Genomic DNA, 15,451 nt, shown 5'->3' on the forward strand with positions numbered 1-15,451 from the left:
GTAAAACCCCGTCTCTACTAAAAATACAAAACTTAGCTGGGCGTGGTGGCACAGGCCTGTAGTCCCAGCTACTCAGGAGGCTGAGGCAGGAGAATTGCCTGAACCCAGGAGGTGGAGATTGCAGTGAGCCGAGATTGCACCATTGCACTCCAGCCTGGGCGACAGAGCGAGACTCCGTCTCAAAAAAAAAAAAAAAAAAGGGGGAAAGCATGACATTTTTCAATTATTTAACCAATATTTATTAATGACTACTATGTGCCAGTCCTCTGTTCCAAGCTCTTGGGATACAGTGGAAAGAAACAAAGTTGCTGCTCTCATGGAGCTTACGTTCTGGTGGACGAGGCAAGTAATTAATGGTTTTAATATGTTTGTAATTTGAATATATAAACATGAGAGCTATATTTACACCTATGCAAAGGCTTATTGCAATAACAATGAAAACAAATGGAAGGATAGGGTGAGCAAACAAGCAAAAACAAGAGAAGACAGGATAAATGTCAACTGCTGAGTAACAAATTCTAGGAGAGGTGAGGCAGGAGAGAAATCTGTGAACCACGGCTGCTACTTCATCTCCACGCAGAACTGTTCAGCCTATCGGCATCCACACCAAGAGGTGCAATGAAGGGGTGTATGTGGAGAGTAACAGCCTCCGTGCCATCCACTTTACCAGAGCAACAGTATGGTTTTTACTTTTGACACAACCAAAATGTGTGTCTGGCATTATACTACCATGAGTCTTTGTACCAAAGTCCCTTCTATTCATGCTCCTATTCCCCACGGCTCTGAGCCCTCAGCTACTTTACCAGTACCTGAACCAAGAAAAGAAAGCTGATGAAAGATCAAGTGGGATGCAAGCATCCAAAGACACCCTCCTACGGGCAAGTTATGGCTTTACACTCAGCGTCAACAGAGCAGTCTATAATAAGAATATTAAACAAAGAACAAGCATTGGTTTCCAAAACCTGGCACTTTCACCCAAAAAATCACCCTGTCCTGCTACCACTCAGTACAGTTCCATCTTCCATCCCCTATTCTACATCTCTCTTGCAAATCTTCTGTATTCCTGTACTCAAGACTTCTTAAAATGCTTCTCAGACTTGTTCCTATTTTGCCACTAGATGGCGTCAAGGCAACGCCGCTGTAGAAGATGTGGCCGTAAACCTTAATGAGCTGAATTAGTTCAGATAGTCAGAAACGGAACAGATCAAGCACGTTTTTAATAAGCATGTGTAACAAGAACACAATTTATAAATGTACACAAATTCACAGTCTTGCCAGCCTCCTTCCTCACAAACATGAAGAAGAGGAGTCTTGCTCACCAGTCATTGTGGCCTTTTTGGTGCTGCAATTTAGGCGTTCGGAGACAGGAGGAAGCACAAACTACACCGTGGAGGGTGCTGTGTGCAGCAAAGACCACAATTCTGAGGAACAAGACGACCAGTATCGGCAACGTTGCTCAGGGCAGGGAAGTGAATAGAGTAAAAGCGGGCTAGTGAGGAGACTGCAGATGAGAGAGCGGGAGCCTGCCCTGTCCTGTCCTGTCCTGTCCTATCCGACGGAGTCTCCCTCTGTCTGGAGTGCAGTGGTGCGATCTCGGCTCACTGCAAGCTCCGCCTCCCGGGTTCACGCCATTCTCCTGCCTCAGCCTCCCGAGTAGCTGGGACTACAGGCGCCCGCCACCACGCCCGGCTAATTTTCTGTATTTTTAGTAGAAACGGGGTTTCACAGTGTTATCCAGGATAGTCTCGATCTCCTGACCTTCGTGATCCACCCGCCTCAGCCTCCCAGAGCGCTGGGATTACAGGTGTGAGCTACCCCGCCCGGCCCGGGGAGTTATTTTTGTGTGCTTTTATGAATACGAAATTTGGAGGGCTGAGAATTTTTAACTATAGCAGGCAAAATGTGGGGAACCCTCCAGGAGGTGCAGCATAATTTCCCTCCCTCTGAGTTTGTACTGGACATAATGACTTGCTCCCAACGAACAAAGTGTGGAAATGGGGGAAAAAATCGTAACTTTACAATGTTCCTGGCAGACACCACCTTCACCAAGTGGGTTAACGTCACCAGTGACCAGTCATGTTGATATCACAGAACTCCAAACGTGATGAGTAGGGCACTTTACCTCAGTCTGAGAAAAATATCAGACAAACCCAAATGGAGGGACGTTCTACAAAATGCCTGAATAGTCATCGTTTAAAACTGGCAGGGTAATTTTAAAAAGAGCTGAGAAACCGACACAGACTAGAGATACTAAATGCAACCGTACCATGGTGATGGTAAGCTATAAATATTAGCAGAAACTGGGTGAGGATGATGTTTGAACTCTCTGTACTCATTCTGCAACTTTTCTATAAAATATTATAAAATACAATGAAATAAAAACATTTTCAAAATTGAAATAAAACTCAGATATAATAATTACATTTTTAGCATTGAGAATCACATTTTTAGCATTTAGCAATGAGAATTGTGCATATCCAGAAGACACTGAGGTGTTCCCATAACATTGCAAGATCATGCTAAGGAAAAGGTCAAGCAGCACAGACTACAGACAGGGCTTTCTGAGTGTCTGCCCATCCAAGTCAAAGAGTTCACATATTCAGGCTAGTACCGGCCCTCAATGGGACACAGGCCTCAAGACTAGCTTTCTGTTACATGTATTAATCACTTGTGGCCATGCAGAGAAAGGCAATGCGTTTTGAAGTCAGGCAGATTTGGGGGTGCTCCCAACTCAACCAGTTAGCAGCTAGGTCCTTAGACAAGCCAATTAACCCCTCTGAGCTTCAGTTGCCCCTCTATAAAAATGATAATGTTTACTTCACAGGGCTATTGTGATGATAAAACAAATTACCTAGCCTGTTGCTTCCCAAATAGTCTAATTAGTGTTATTTTTCTTTCCTTCCCTGGTGATTTCTCTCCCTAACTACTACTTTCAATAAAGTCAGAGAACACCTGAAGTCTGTTATTCACAGTATGCAAATCCAGGATGAACTGAGCTACTGATTCTAGACACAGGTGTCCAGTTCTGAATAATTCCAGAATGTCTGGAAAGCATGTATAAAGAGGAGAGATTGATTAATCCAGGCCTTTAAAACACAAGAAGTCAAAGATGTAAAGGGGTAGGTGGGAGTTAGGAGAGGTCTTTTCTGAGTAATATCAATGTTTAGCTATTTCTTCTCTTGAGATACCTGGAGTTCAGATCATAACCATAGTCATTGTCGCATCTGTGAAAGCAGCAAAATCAAGACAAATAATTTTTCCATATTTAAAATAGGTCAGAAATGTTATCAGACCAATCAAGTATGCACCTGTGTTTAGATATCTCATTTGCAAGCTAGCTGTGCACACACCCAGTCATTTGCCCAGAGCTCCTGACTCCTTCCTACTGACCGAAGGCAGAGTTGCAGTCACCCCATTTCCCAGAGGCCATATATCCACATAGACATAACACAGTGAACAATCATAACATGGTGAAGTGATGTTGACCTCACACCTCCACCAGGCATGGGGAGGAGGGTATACAGACTGCACCTCTCCTCCTGCTATTGACCTTACCCTCATGTCTCCCGTTTCCTCTCCTCTTCTCCCACCCCCATTAACCCATATCACTCTCTTGTTAATTTCTATGCCAGGCAAATTCTTACACAAACATGGAATTTCTTTTCACACTATTTTCCTCATGGAGTAAAACTGGCCTTGGGGTCTTCTCTTAGAGGGGGAAATAAATGTATATCTGTGCCTTTCCTTAGACCACAATATTCAAAACCCTAGGGAGTTTTGTCAAATTCCACTTCCCCCTTCCACTCCCACATTCAGAAGGAATGAAAACAGGGTATATAAAATGTGAAAAATAAAAATTCCCAACAGACTCTGACATACTTCTCACCCTCCTGGCTCTCTTTGAGAACCAGTGAACTAGACTAGATAATCCATCTCCAGTTTTAACTTGTAAAAAAAAATTATATTATTGGAAAATTTATTTTAAATGCCTTCAGTAAGCTTCAATTTCACCTGAAGACTGTAGCTTTTGACGCTACCTTAAAAGTTACATTACATTCAAGCTTTAAAAGACCCCTTTCTAGTAATCTTTTCTCTTTTTTTAACAATTGAAAATGGTTCATCAACAGAATGCTAGTAACAATTATCAAGGAAACCCAAAGCCAGACATGTTTAGAAATGTTTAAATGAAATTTAAGCAATATAAAGAAGCTTTTAAAATCCCTGAAATTTTTGAGGGGAGGTTCCAAGATGACCAAATAGGAACAGCTCCAGTTTACAGCTCCCAGCGTGAGCGACGCAGAAGACAGGTGCTTTCTGCATTTCCAACTGAGGTACCGGGTTCATCTCACTGGGGCTTGTCAGACAGTGGGTGCAGGACAGGGGTTGCAGCCCACGGACCGTGAGCCAAAGCAGGGCAGGGCATCACCTCACCCGGGGAGCACAAGGGGTCAGGGAATTCCCTTTCCTAGCCAAGGGAAGGCTTGACAGACGGTACCTGGAAAATTGGGTCACTCCCAACCTAATACTGCGCTTTTCCAACAGTCTTAGCAAACGGCACACCAGGAGATTATATCCCGCACCTGGCTCGGAGGGTCCCATGCCCACAAAGCCTTGCTCACTGCTAGCACAGCAGTCTGAGATCGAACTGCAAGGCAGCGGCAAGGCTGGGGGAGGGGCGCCTGCCATTGCTGAGGCCTGAGTAGGTAAACAAAGAGGCTAGGAAGCTGGAACTGGGTGGAGCCCACCACAGCTCAAGAAGGCCTGCCTGCCTTTGCAGGCTCCACCTCTGGGGGCAGGGCACAGCTGAACAAAAGGCAGCAGAAACTTCTGCAGACTTAAACGTCCCTGTCTGATAGCTTTGAAGAGAGTAGTAGTTCTCCCCGCATGGAGTTTGAGATCTGTGAACGGACAGACTGCCTCCTCAAGTGGGTCCCTGACCCCCAAGAAGCCTAACTTGGAGGCACCTCCCAGTAGGGGCCAACTGACACCTCATATGGCCGGGTGCCCTTCTGAGATGAAGCTTCCAGAGGAACGATCAGGCAGCAACATTTCCCGTTCTGCAATATTTGCAGTTCTGCAGCCTCCTTTTGTGATACCCAGGCAAACAGGGTCTGGAGTGGACCTCCAGCAAACTCCAACAGACCTGCAGCTGAGGGTCCTGACTGTTAGAAGGAAAACTAACAAACAGAAAGGGCATCCACACCAAAACCCCATTTGTATGTCACCATCATCAAAGACCAAAGGTAGATAAAACCACAAAGATGGGGAGAAACTAGAGCAGAAAAGCTGAAAATTCTAAAAATCGGAGTGTCTCTTCTCCCACAAAGGATTGCAGCTCCTTGCCAGCAATGGAACAAAGCTGGATGGAGAATGATTTTGACAAGTTGAGAGAAGAAGGCTTCAGAAGATCGGTCATAACAAACTTCTCCGACCTAAAGGAGGATATTCAAACCCATTGCAAAGAAGCTAAAAACCTTGAAAAAAGATTAGACGAATGGCTAACTAGAATAACCAGTGTAGAGAAGTCCTTACATGACCTGATGGAGCTGAAAACCATGGCACAAGAACTACATGATGAATACACAAGCTTCAGTAACTGATTCGATCAACTGGAAGAAAGGCCTTCAGTGATTGAAGATCAAATGAAGCGAGAAGAGAAGTTTAGAGAAAAAAGAGTAAAAAGAAATGAACAAAACCTCCAAGAAATATGGGACTATGTGAAAAGATGGGACTATGTGAAAAGATCAAATCTACGTCTGATTGGTGTACCTGAAAGTGACAGGGAGAATGGAACCAAGTTGGAAAACACTCTGCAGGATATTATCCAGGAGAACTTCCCAAACCTAGCAAGGCAGGCCAACACTCAAATTCAGGAAATACAGAGAATGCCACAAAGATTATCCTCGAGAAGAGCAACTCCAAGGCATAATTGTCAGATTCAGCAAAGTTGAAATGAAGGAAAAATTGTTAAGGGCAGCCAGAGAGAAAGGTCAGGTTACACACAAAGGGAAGCCCATCAGACTAACAGTGGATCTCTCAGCAGAAACTCTACAAGCCAGAAGAAAGTGGGGGCCAATATTCAACATTCATAAAGAAAAGAATTTTCGGCCGGGCGCAGTGGCTCAAGCCTGTAATCCCAGCACTTTGGGAGGCCGAGACGGGCGGATCATGAGGTCAGGAGATCGAGACCATCCTGGCTAACACGGTGAAACCCCGTCTCTACTAAAAATACAAGAAAATTAGCCAGGCGAGGTGGCGGGCGCCTGTAGTCCCAGCTACTCGGGAGGCTGAGGCAAGAGAATGGCGTGAACCCGGGGGGAGCGGAGCTTGCAGTGAGCCGAGATCGCGCCATTGCACTCCAGCCTGGGGCACAGAGCAAGACTCCGCGTCAAAAAAAAAAAAAAAAAAAAAAAAAAAAAAAAGAATTTTCAACCCAGAATTTCATATCCAGCCAAACTAAGTTTCATAAGTGAAGGAGAAATAAAATCCTTTACAGATAAGCAAATGCTGAGAGATTTTGTCACCACCAGGACTGCCCTACAAGAGCTCCTGAAGGAAGCAAGAAACATGGAAAGGAACAACTGGTACCAGCGACTGCAAAAATATGCCAAAATGTAAAGACCATCGATGCTAGGAAGAAACTGCATAAACTAACAAGCAAAATAACCAGCTAACCTCATAATGACAGGATAAAGTTTGCACGCAAAATATTAACCTTAACTGTAAATGAACTAAACGCTCCAATGAAAAGACACAGACTGGCAAATTGGATAAAGAGTCAAGACCCATCAGTGTGCTGTACTCAGGAGACCCATCTCATGTGCAGAGACACACATAGGCTCAAAATAAAGGGATGGAGGAAGATCTACCAAGCAAATGGAAAACAAAAAAAAGCAGGGGTTGCAATCCTAGTCTCTGATAAAACAGACTTTAAACCAACAAGGATCAAAAGAGACAAAAAAAGGCCATTACATAATGATAAAGGGATCAATTCAACAAGAAGAGCTAACTATCCTAAATATAAATGCATCCAATACAGGAGCACCCAGATTCATAAAGCAAGTCCTTAGAGACTTACAAAGAGACTTAGACTCCCCCACAATAATAATGGGAGACTTTAACACCCCACTGTCAACATTAGACAGATCCACAAGACAGAAAGTTAACAAGGATATCCAGGAATTGAACTCACCTCTGCACCAAGCAGACCTAATAGACACCTACAGATCTCTCCACTCCAAATCAACAGAATATATATTCTTCTCAGCACCACATCTCACTTATTACAAAATTGACCATAGTTGGAAGTAAAGCACTCCTCAGCAAATGTAAAAGAACAGAAATTATAACAAACTGTCTCTCAGAACACAGTGCAATCAAACTAGAACTCAGGACGAAGAAACTCAATCAAAACCACTCAACTACATGGAAACCGAACAACCTGCTCCTGAGTGACTACTGAGTACATAGTGAAATGAAGGCAGAAATAAAGATGTTCTTTGAAATCAGTGAAAACAAAGATACAACATACCAGAATCTCTGGGACACATTTAAAGCAGTGTGTAGAGGGAAACTGATAGCACTAAATGCCCACAAGTGAGCCAAATCATGAGTGAACTCCCATTCACAATTGCTTCAAAGAAAATAAAATACTTAGGAATCCAACTTATAAGGGATGTGAAGGACCTCTTCGAGGAGAATTACAAACCACTGCTTAATGAAATAAAAGAGGACACAAACAAATGGAAGAACATTCCATGCTCATGGATAGGAAGAATCAATATCGTGAAAATGGCCATACTGCCCAAGGTAATTTATAGAATCAATGCCATCCCCATTAAGCTACCAATGACTTTCTTCACAGAATTGGAAAAAAACTACTTTAAAGTTCATATGGAACAATAAAAGAGCACGCATTGCCAAGACAACCCTAAGCCAAAAGAACAAAGCTGGAGGCATCATGCTACCTGACTTCAAACTATACTACAAAGCTACAGTAACCAAAACAGCATGGTACTGGTACCAAAACAGAGATATAGACCAATGGAACAGAACAGAGCCCTCAAAAATAATACCATACATCTACAACCATCTGATCTTTGACAAACCTGACAAAAACAAGAAATGGGGAAAGGATTCCCTATTTAATAAATGATGCTGGGAAAACTGGCTAGCCATATGGAGAAAGCTCAAAGTGGATCCCTTCCTTACACCTTATACAAAAATTAACTCAAGATGGATTAAAGACTTAAATGTAAGACATAAAATCATAAAAACCCTAGGAGAAAACGTAGGTAATACCATTCAGACATAGGCATGGGCAAGGACTTCATGTCTAAAACACCAAAAGCAATGTCAACAAAAGCCAAAATTGAGAAATGGGATCTAATTAAACTAAAGAGCTTCTGCACAGCAAAAGAAACTACCATCAGAGTGAACAGGCAACCTACAGAATGGGAGAAACTTTTTGCAATCTACCCATCTGACAAAGGGCTAATATCCAGAATCTACAAATAACTCAAACAAATTTACAAGAAAAAAACAAACAGCCCCATCAAAAAGTGGGCAAAGGATATGAACAGACACTTCTCAAAAGAAGACATTTATGCAGCCAACAGACACATGAAAAAATGCTCATCATCACTGGCCATCAGAGAAATGCAAATCAAAACCACAATGAGATACCATCTCACACCAGTTAGAATGGCGATCATTAAAAAGTCAGGAAACAACAGGTGCTGGAGAGGATGTGGAGAAATAGGAACACTTTTACACTGTTGGTGGGACTGTAAACTAGTTCAACCATTGTGAAAGACAGTGTGGTGATTCCTCAAGGATCTAGAACTAGAAATACCATTTGACCCAGTCATCCCATTACTGGGTATATAACCAAAGGATTATAAAGCATGCTGCTATAAAGACATATGCACATGTATGTTTACTGCAGCACTATTCACAATAGCAAAGACTTGGAACTGTGCCCAAGGGGGACTTTGAGTAAGTGCCTAAGCAAAGACTGAAGACTTTCTTCAGACAGCAAAAAATAGTCCTAACACAAAGACAACATATCCAACCCAGAGAGGGGAAAATTGAAGACAGTGTAGGAGAAACAGGAAACAAATTGGCAGAACTTTGCCAATACAATAAAAAGTATCCAGACAAAGCAAGACAATTCACTTACCTTTCTTAGCGAGGACAAACTGGATGTTGACCTCAGAACTCCCTCTCTGTCTTTTAGGTAGGTGGGTGGGTGGATGGACAGACGGACGGACGGACAGACAGATAGATAGATAGATAGATAGATAGATAGATAGATAGACTGTATATATGTTATATATTTAAACATATTTTTTATTATAAAAAATGTTCATTATAGAAAACTTGAAATATACAAAAAGATTACTTGATTCCTCCCACTTAAAATAATTACTGTTTACATTTTTATACATTTCCTTTTAGACTTTTCTTCATATGTACATTTTTACCAAAAAAAAGGTATTATACCACGTGTACAGGTTTTATGTCAATTTCACATAGCAGGTCATATAAAAATGTTCTTTGACTATAAGATGGTAACTACATACTATTTCATCATAAAGATATGTATTATTGTATAGATTTAAGGTATAGCATAGGTTATTTGACTAAGGTAACAGAGACCAAAAATCCAGCACCTGAAAGAATGGAGACAATGATTTCTCATAAACAGTCCCCGAGTTCAGGCTTGAGCAGTCCAGAGCTGGTGTGACAAGTCCACAGTGTCAAGAAACATGGAGCCAGCTCTAGGATGGAGAATTACTCCACTATCGCAAGCATCTACCTCATCTGCATTGTCCAAGATAGACAATCATGACGTCAGCATTCCAGCTCATGGAGAGAGTAATGAAGAAAAGATTAAAGAAGGGAAGGCAGGACTGCTCTGAAGCACCACCTAGAAATTATATACATCTTTTCTGCTCATATCGTGGCAATAATGGAATTTGCTGCCAAAATTCTGAACAGCTAACGATTTGATTACTATGGAAGAGAGGAGAAAGAACAGATACTGAGGGACCAATGAGGGTGTCTGCCACTCATTTAGGGTTCATAAGACATAGCATGCATTTAATCACTCTCAGTAATCCTTTTATCTCTCTTAGGATTTAACATGATGAATACCTCCAGGTTTCACAGCACAAAATATTGGCTTGGGAAATTTTTACTAAATGTTGCAGTCAAGATTCTGGTAATCAGAATGAGAAAAGTCATGTAATTTATAAAATTTTAAGATTTATTTGACATATGTAAATATTACATAAGCATTTTATGAACACCAAAAATACCTAAATAAATACAAATTATGATTTCCCAATTCACATTCCAAAACTTGTCAACATCCCATCTTCAGACTCTTGTTCTTTTGGAGCCACAGTCCTATTGTCCCAACCACAGAAACAACATTCTGCAGAAGAACTGTGCTATGCACAAATGCATAAACAGATGAAATAAATTCATCACAAGTCAAGCACTCCCCCTACCTGTCCAGTGCTTCTTTGGCTTTCCACTGAGTTCCATATCCTATGGTGAGGTACAGTATTTTGTAAATTTGTACTCATATGGTGTTAATTTGATTATCTAGCACTTGCCTTTGAGCTTAGGCTGGCTCCCCTGGATTTTAAGATTTTTGGAACCATTCTTGATTCAGTTTCTTAAATACTGATCACTTCCCTCTACTTACCAACTCTGGCAATATCCTCTTTTCCAGAACAAGCCTAGAAACCTTAGCGGAAGGAAGAGTTCAGTTACTGTTACCCAGCAAGTGTGAGGACACTTTTTCTGTCTTGTCCCACAGTGTTCTTTTCACCTTTCTTTTTCCTTCTTTTCTCTCTGAAACCTTTTTTCCTTTTCTCTTTGCACTGCCCCCAATTCCTCTGCTTTCAGTCAGTCTAGTGGCTCCCAGTGACCACCTATCCACTGCTGAGCCCTTACTCAGGGCTCTGTAGCTAAACCACAAACATTTAACTCATCATGTGCACCCCAATGTATTCTCTAATGTGGAAGAATTTCCCATTATACTTTAATAGACAATGAAACAATGTGATGATTTCCATTATCCATGGATTCAATGGCCATGCAAAATACATGATAAATACATGCCTCAAAAAAGTTTCTTAGAGAATGTGCCTTATTTTAAAATACTTACATACCAAAAACAATTACAGAATGAGCTGAAAATCAGGCACTCAAAAGCCTAAGAGTCAGATCAGCAATCACAAAACTGAATTCCTCAGACCATTGGGAAAACTGCCAACAGAAAACCTTGCCCCCAAACCATCAGGTGAATCTAGGTATTGTTTACTGAAATTCCGCTATTTTTTGAAACAAAGAATCTTCTTTGCTGTTGTTTTCAGTTTAGGATGTGTGATAATAATGAGAACAGAATGTCCTGGAGAGTAAAGGGTGGCAAAAATCAGACAAATGGATTTGGTCCCCATATCCATCCCTGCATAAAAGGGGAGATACTGGACCAGTGTAGCAACTGAATATGGAATGTAGAGGATGAGGAAATAGATCATCAGCTTCATAGCACCTACATGAGCTTCCGTCTGGGGATTCCAGAAACCAGTGGCATTTTTCTGCATCTTCCGTATATGTCTCCTCAAGGAGTATATTAGCAAGGAAGCAGAAGTCACATTAATGATGAACTGGAGAGATGAGCTCAAGACAAAAGAAACCACTAAAGATAAGATGCCCTCACTGATATTAAAGGATGTGTTATTTCTCTTAGTCACAAGTTCAGGAAAAGGTGATGCCTGGCTAAGCGTGATATACAGGCAAGTGGTGAAAGCAGAAATCAGCACACAGGCCGGCAGCAGTCTGGGGATCTTTGGGGAGATATTCCGCTTCAGCAGGAGAAACACTGAGTGTTGGAAGTTGGTAATCTTCACACAGTACAAGCTGTTGAGCAAGGTCACAAACCAGAGACTGCTTGAGTCCAAAAACATGAAACACAACACGAAAAAAGCAGACAGGTAGACTGACCTTTCCTTATTTGAAGAGATGAAATAGATGGTGTTCACCAGAAATAGTCCCAGCATAAAAAACCTGGTGATGCCCAAGCTGAACAGGATCCTTTCAGAAGAGGAGATTCTATGGCTTTTGACCCAAGTTTTGTAATTGACCACTGTAATAAACAGACTCATAATGATTCCTACAAAATCTAAAATAACTGAGGCAATAATAGCAGAGAAATAGAATAACCAAAGCATCTTTACTCATTGAGGATTCAGCAGTTGTGGTGCTGATAGGGGGGGCAGGAGAAATACCAAAATGTATAAGCAGACACCAGTATCTAGCCAGGAAGGACATCTCCTTTTTAATTTTTCCCCAGCGTGGCAAATGAGCCATCCATGATCTAAGGGCCAGCTGCTTTTACTGAAATGCAAATCTTCCAAGGATTGCATTACTATTCCTTCATTTGTATCCTGTTCTTCCTAGACATGCCTAATTACAGCGAGCCTAGGTGATCCTGGGAGTCCAATCCTCCAAGAGCAGGAGGGTGAGAGGGAGGAGTCACAACAGGCTCCAAAAACTTAGAATCCAAATCGGAGAGCTCGAGTCCAGCAATGTTTCTGTCACTGTTTTACGGTAAAGTTTTTCTTCATAAAAATGCCAGAATATGGCGGAAATCCTCATTGCTCACTCCTACCCACCCACCTTCTAGCCTCATATTCATAGATGACCAGAATCCAATTTCTCTCTCTCCTCTAATCTGTTGCTGCCACAACCGGTTTCTCCAACTGTAATTCTGGCCATGCCAATGCCACTCTTCAACCTTAGTGACTCACCTACAGTGATTTACAGTGATCTAATAGATCAAGTTCAAAGACCCAATATCTCCTTGAAAAAACCTTTCTCAATGAATCCCATCCTTTCTGATACCCTTTGCTTTGCATTCTCTATCTACATACATAGATTTGTGCCATAACCATTTGCTATGTTCTGGTTTTTCTTAAAAAAAATTAAGTCAACCCTTGTAGGTGTTTCCTTTATAAACCTGGGTTTGGCCGGGCGCGGTGGCTCAAGCCTGTAATCCCAGCACTTTGGGAGGCCAAGACGGGCGGATCACGAGGTCAGGAGATCGAGACCATCTTGGCTAACCCGGTGAAACCCCGTCTCTACTAAAAAATACAAAAAACTAGCTGGGCGAGGTGGCCGGCGCCTGTAGTCCCAGCTACTCGGGAGGCTGAGGCAGGAGAATGGCGTAAACCCGGGAGGCGGAGCTTGCAGTGAGCTGAGATCCGGCCACTGCACTCCAGCCTGGGCGACAGAGCGAGACTCTGTCTCAAAAAAAAAAATAAAAATAAAAAAAAAAATAAACCTGGGTTTATGTTTAGATCACATATGGCTATTTTCTCTTAGGCATTTAACTGTCAATCCACGTACCCTGAAATGAGATACACAGTAATGCATTGGTTGCAGTTTTGTGAGCCAAACAGCTAGGCATCTCATTGCTGGATTTCTCTGTACTTGCTCAGATGGGAAATGGCACAATATCCCTGGCAAATGATATTATGGCGGACCATAGGTGAATGTAAGAGTATGGCATCTCTTATCTACTCCAGCAGTTGAATGAAACCAAGGTGCAATCCTGGATGCGGCCACATATGTTACCAAATTAGCATCAAGGTACAGCACAAAGTCCTACTGCCAAGTCCAAATAGAAATAGACAAGAAAAAGGAGCTAAGATATAATGATAATCAGGTCCAGAAGAGGGGAACACATTCATGAGGCCCTTTAAGACAGATGACAGGACGGCAAGCCTGGAGAAATTCTCTTACCTTGTGCCCAGGTGCTTACAGAAGCTTTTTATTCAAAACTAACAGGCACTGATAGAGGCATGCCCACATATCAGTTAAATAGGCAAACAGAATGAGCTAGGAAGACTATGACTAAAAGGAAAATTATAGCACAGATTTCCAATTAATTATCCGTAGATGGCTGCATTAAAGTGAAGTTACAGTATTACTAACATCACATTTAAATAAAATAAATAATATAGAGTAAACCATAAGAAATAAATGTGGCCAAAAGAGCAGGAATCCCAGAATTAGACAGTAACAGACTCTATCCAGAATGTACTATACCAAATTGTTGGGTTCTGTGTAGGAGGAAGTGCTGTAATTAAGATGTGATAAAGTTGGCTAGCACAATCAATGAATGAGCTCATTCAGTTAGAAGTTATTTCCACAAGGGTCAGTATAGGAAAAGTGTTAGCAGAACCCTTTCTCCCTCTGCATGAGAATTTGACCTACAGTTAAAATTCCTAGCTGTTTTCCTTACCAACCTGAGAAGGGTGAGAACATCAACTATGTTTCTAGACCAAAAAAAAAAAAAAAAAAAGACTCCTGATTGGCAAATTGCATCTTGACTGGAAGGAACTGTAAGTGAACTGTAATAAGTATCTTACAGAGACTGCACGCCTTGGGCTTCCTTCTCATGTGCCTGTATCTTGACTCAACCCTAGAAGCTTTGTCTACAAAATTATAACATGATAAATTGGATCTTTTGGGACACGAAGCTTTTAATTTACGGCAGCTCCCAGCCTTACTCTAATGTGTATCTCTTATTATTGTACCTGAACTGTATGGCCTGCATCAAAGACTCTGCAAAAGAGGAAGGCCTGACACTGCCCTGCTGGTAAATTAGGTCCCTCAACTCTATCCGTTTGAGTAGGCTGGTACCACAGTGGACTAAGACAGTCTTGTAAGTTTGAATATTTACTAGAGCCCAAGAAGACCAACTAGCAGGCATTGCAGGCATGGGTCCAAACTCTGCTTCTTGACAGGTCTGTAAGAAAAGCTTTAGGGCAGGCCGGGCGCGGTGGCTCAAGCCTGTAATCCCAGCACTTTGGGAGGCCGAGACGGGCGGATCACGAGGTCAGGAGATAGAGACCATCCTGGCTAACACGGTGAAACCCCGTCTCTACTAAAAAATACAAAAAACTAGCCGGGCGAGGTGGCGGGCGCCTGTAGTCCCAGCTACTCGAGAGACTGAGGCAGGAGAATGGCGTAAACCCGGGAGGCGGAACCTGCAGTAAGCTGAGATCCGGCCACGGCACTCCAGCCTGGGCGATAGAGCGAGACTTCGTCTCAAAAAAAAAAAAAAAAAAAGAAAAGTTTTAGGGCAAATTGTCAAAGCAAATGAATGGCACTTAACTTATTTGATGACAGCTCTGAAGAATTAGGTCAGTCATGAAGAAACAGGAATTTAAAAGTTTGAAATTTTTTCAAAAAAGTATACATGGCACTTACGAGAAAGAAGAAAACTTCCATTTTTTTGTGTTTTTTTTTAAATGCTTACTATGTTCCCAGCAGTGCACCAGGCATCCTAGGAGGAGTATATGGTTATCCTATTTATGAGTGAGGAAAATGAAGATCAGGGAAAATAAGTGACTGCTTAACACCAGAG

The 15,451-nt window shown here is 42.0% G+C and overlaps 1 protein-coding gene across 1 annotated transcript; it reads right to left on the minus strand.

Annotated features, from left to right (window-relative positions):
- Positions 1–10,258: 10,258 nt before the first annotated feature.
- On the minus strand, positions 10,259–15,046 carry TAS2R4 (taste 2 receptor member 4). The gene is made up of 2 exons (XM_050782279.1): positions 13,361–15,046; positions 10,259–13,036 (listed from the first exon to the last, which is right to left on the minus strand). The coding sequence occupies exon 2, from the start codon at positions 12,246–12,248 to the stop codon at positions 11,349–11,351; it is 900 nt and encodes a 299-aa protein (XP_050638236.1). The 5' UTR covers positions 12,249–13,036; positions 13,361–15,046; the 3' UTR covers positions 10,259–11,348.
- Positions 15,047–15,451: the final 405 nt, after the last annotated feature.

The sequence above is a fragment of the Macaca thibetana genome, chromosome 3, assembly GCF_024542745.1.
Source record: "Macaca thibetana thibetana isolate TM-01 chromosome 3, ASM2454274v1, whole genome shotgun sequence".
NCBI lineage: Eukaryota > Metazoa > Chordata > Mammalia > Primates > Cercopithecidae > Macaca > Macaca thibetana.

What these genes read in the sequence shown, in the direction of transcription:
- TAS2R4 (XM_050782279.1), bottom strand. Translation starts at nt 12,248, where the DNA reads ATGCTTTGGTTATTCTATTTCTCTGCTATTATTGCCTCAGTTATTTTA.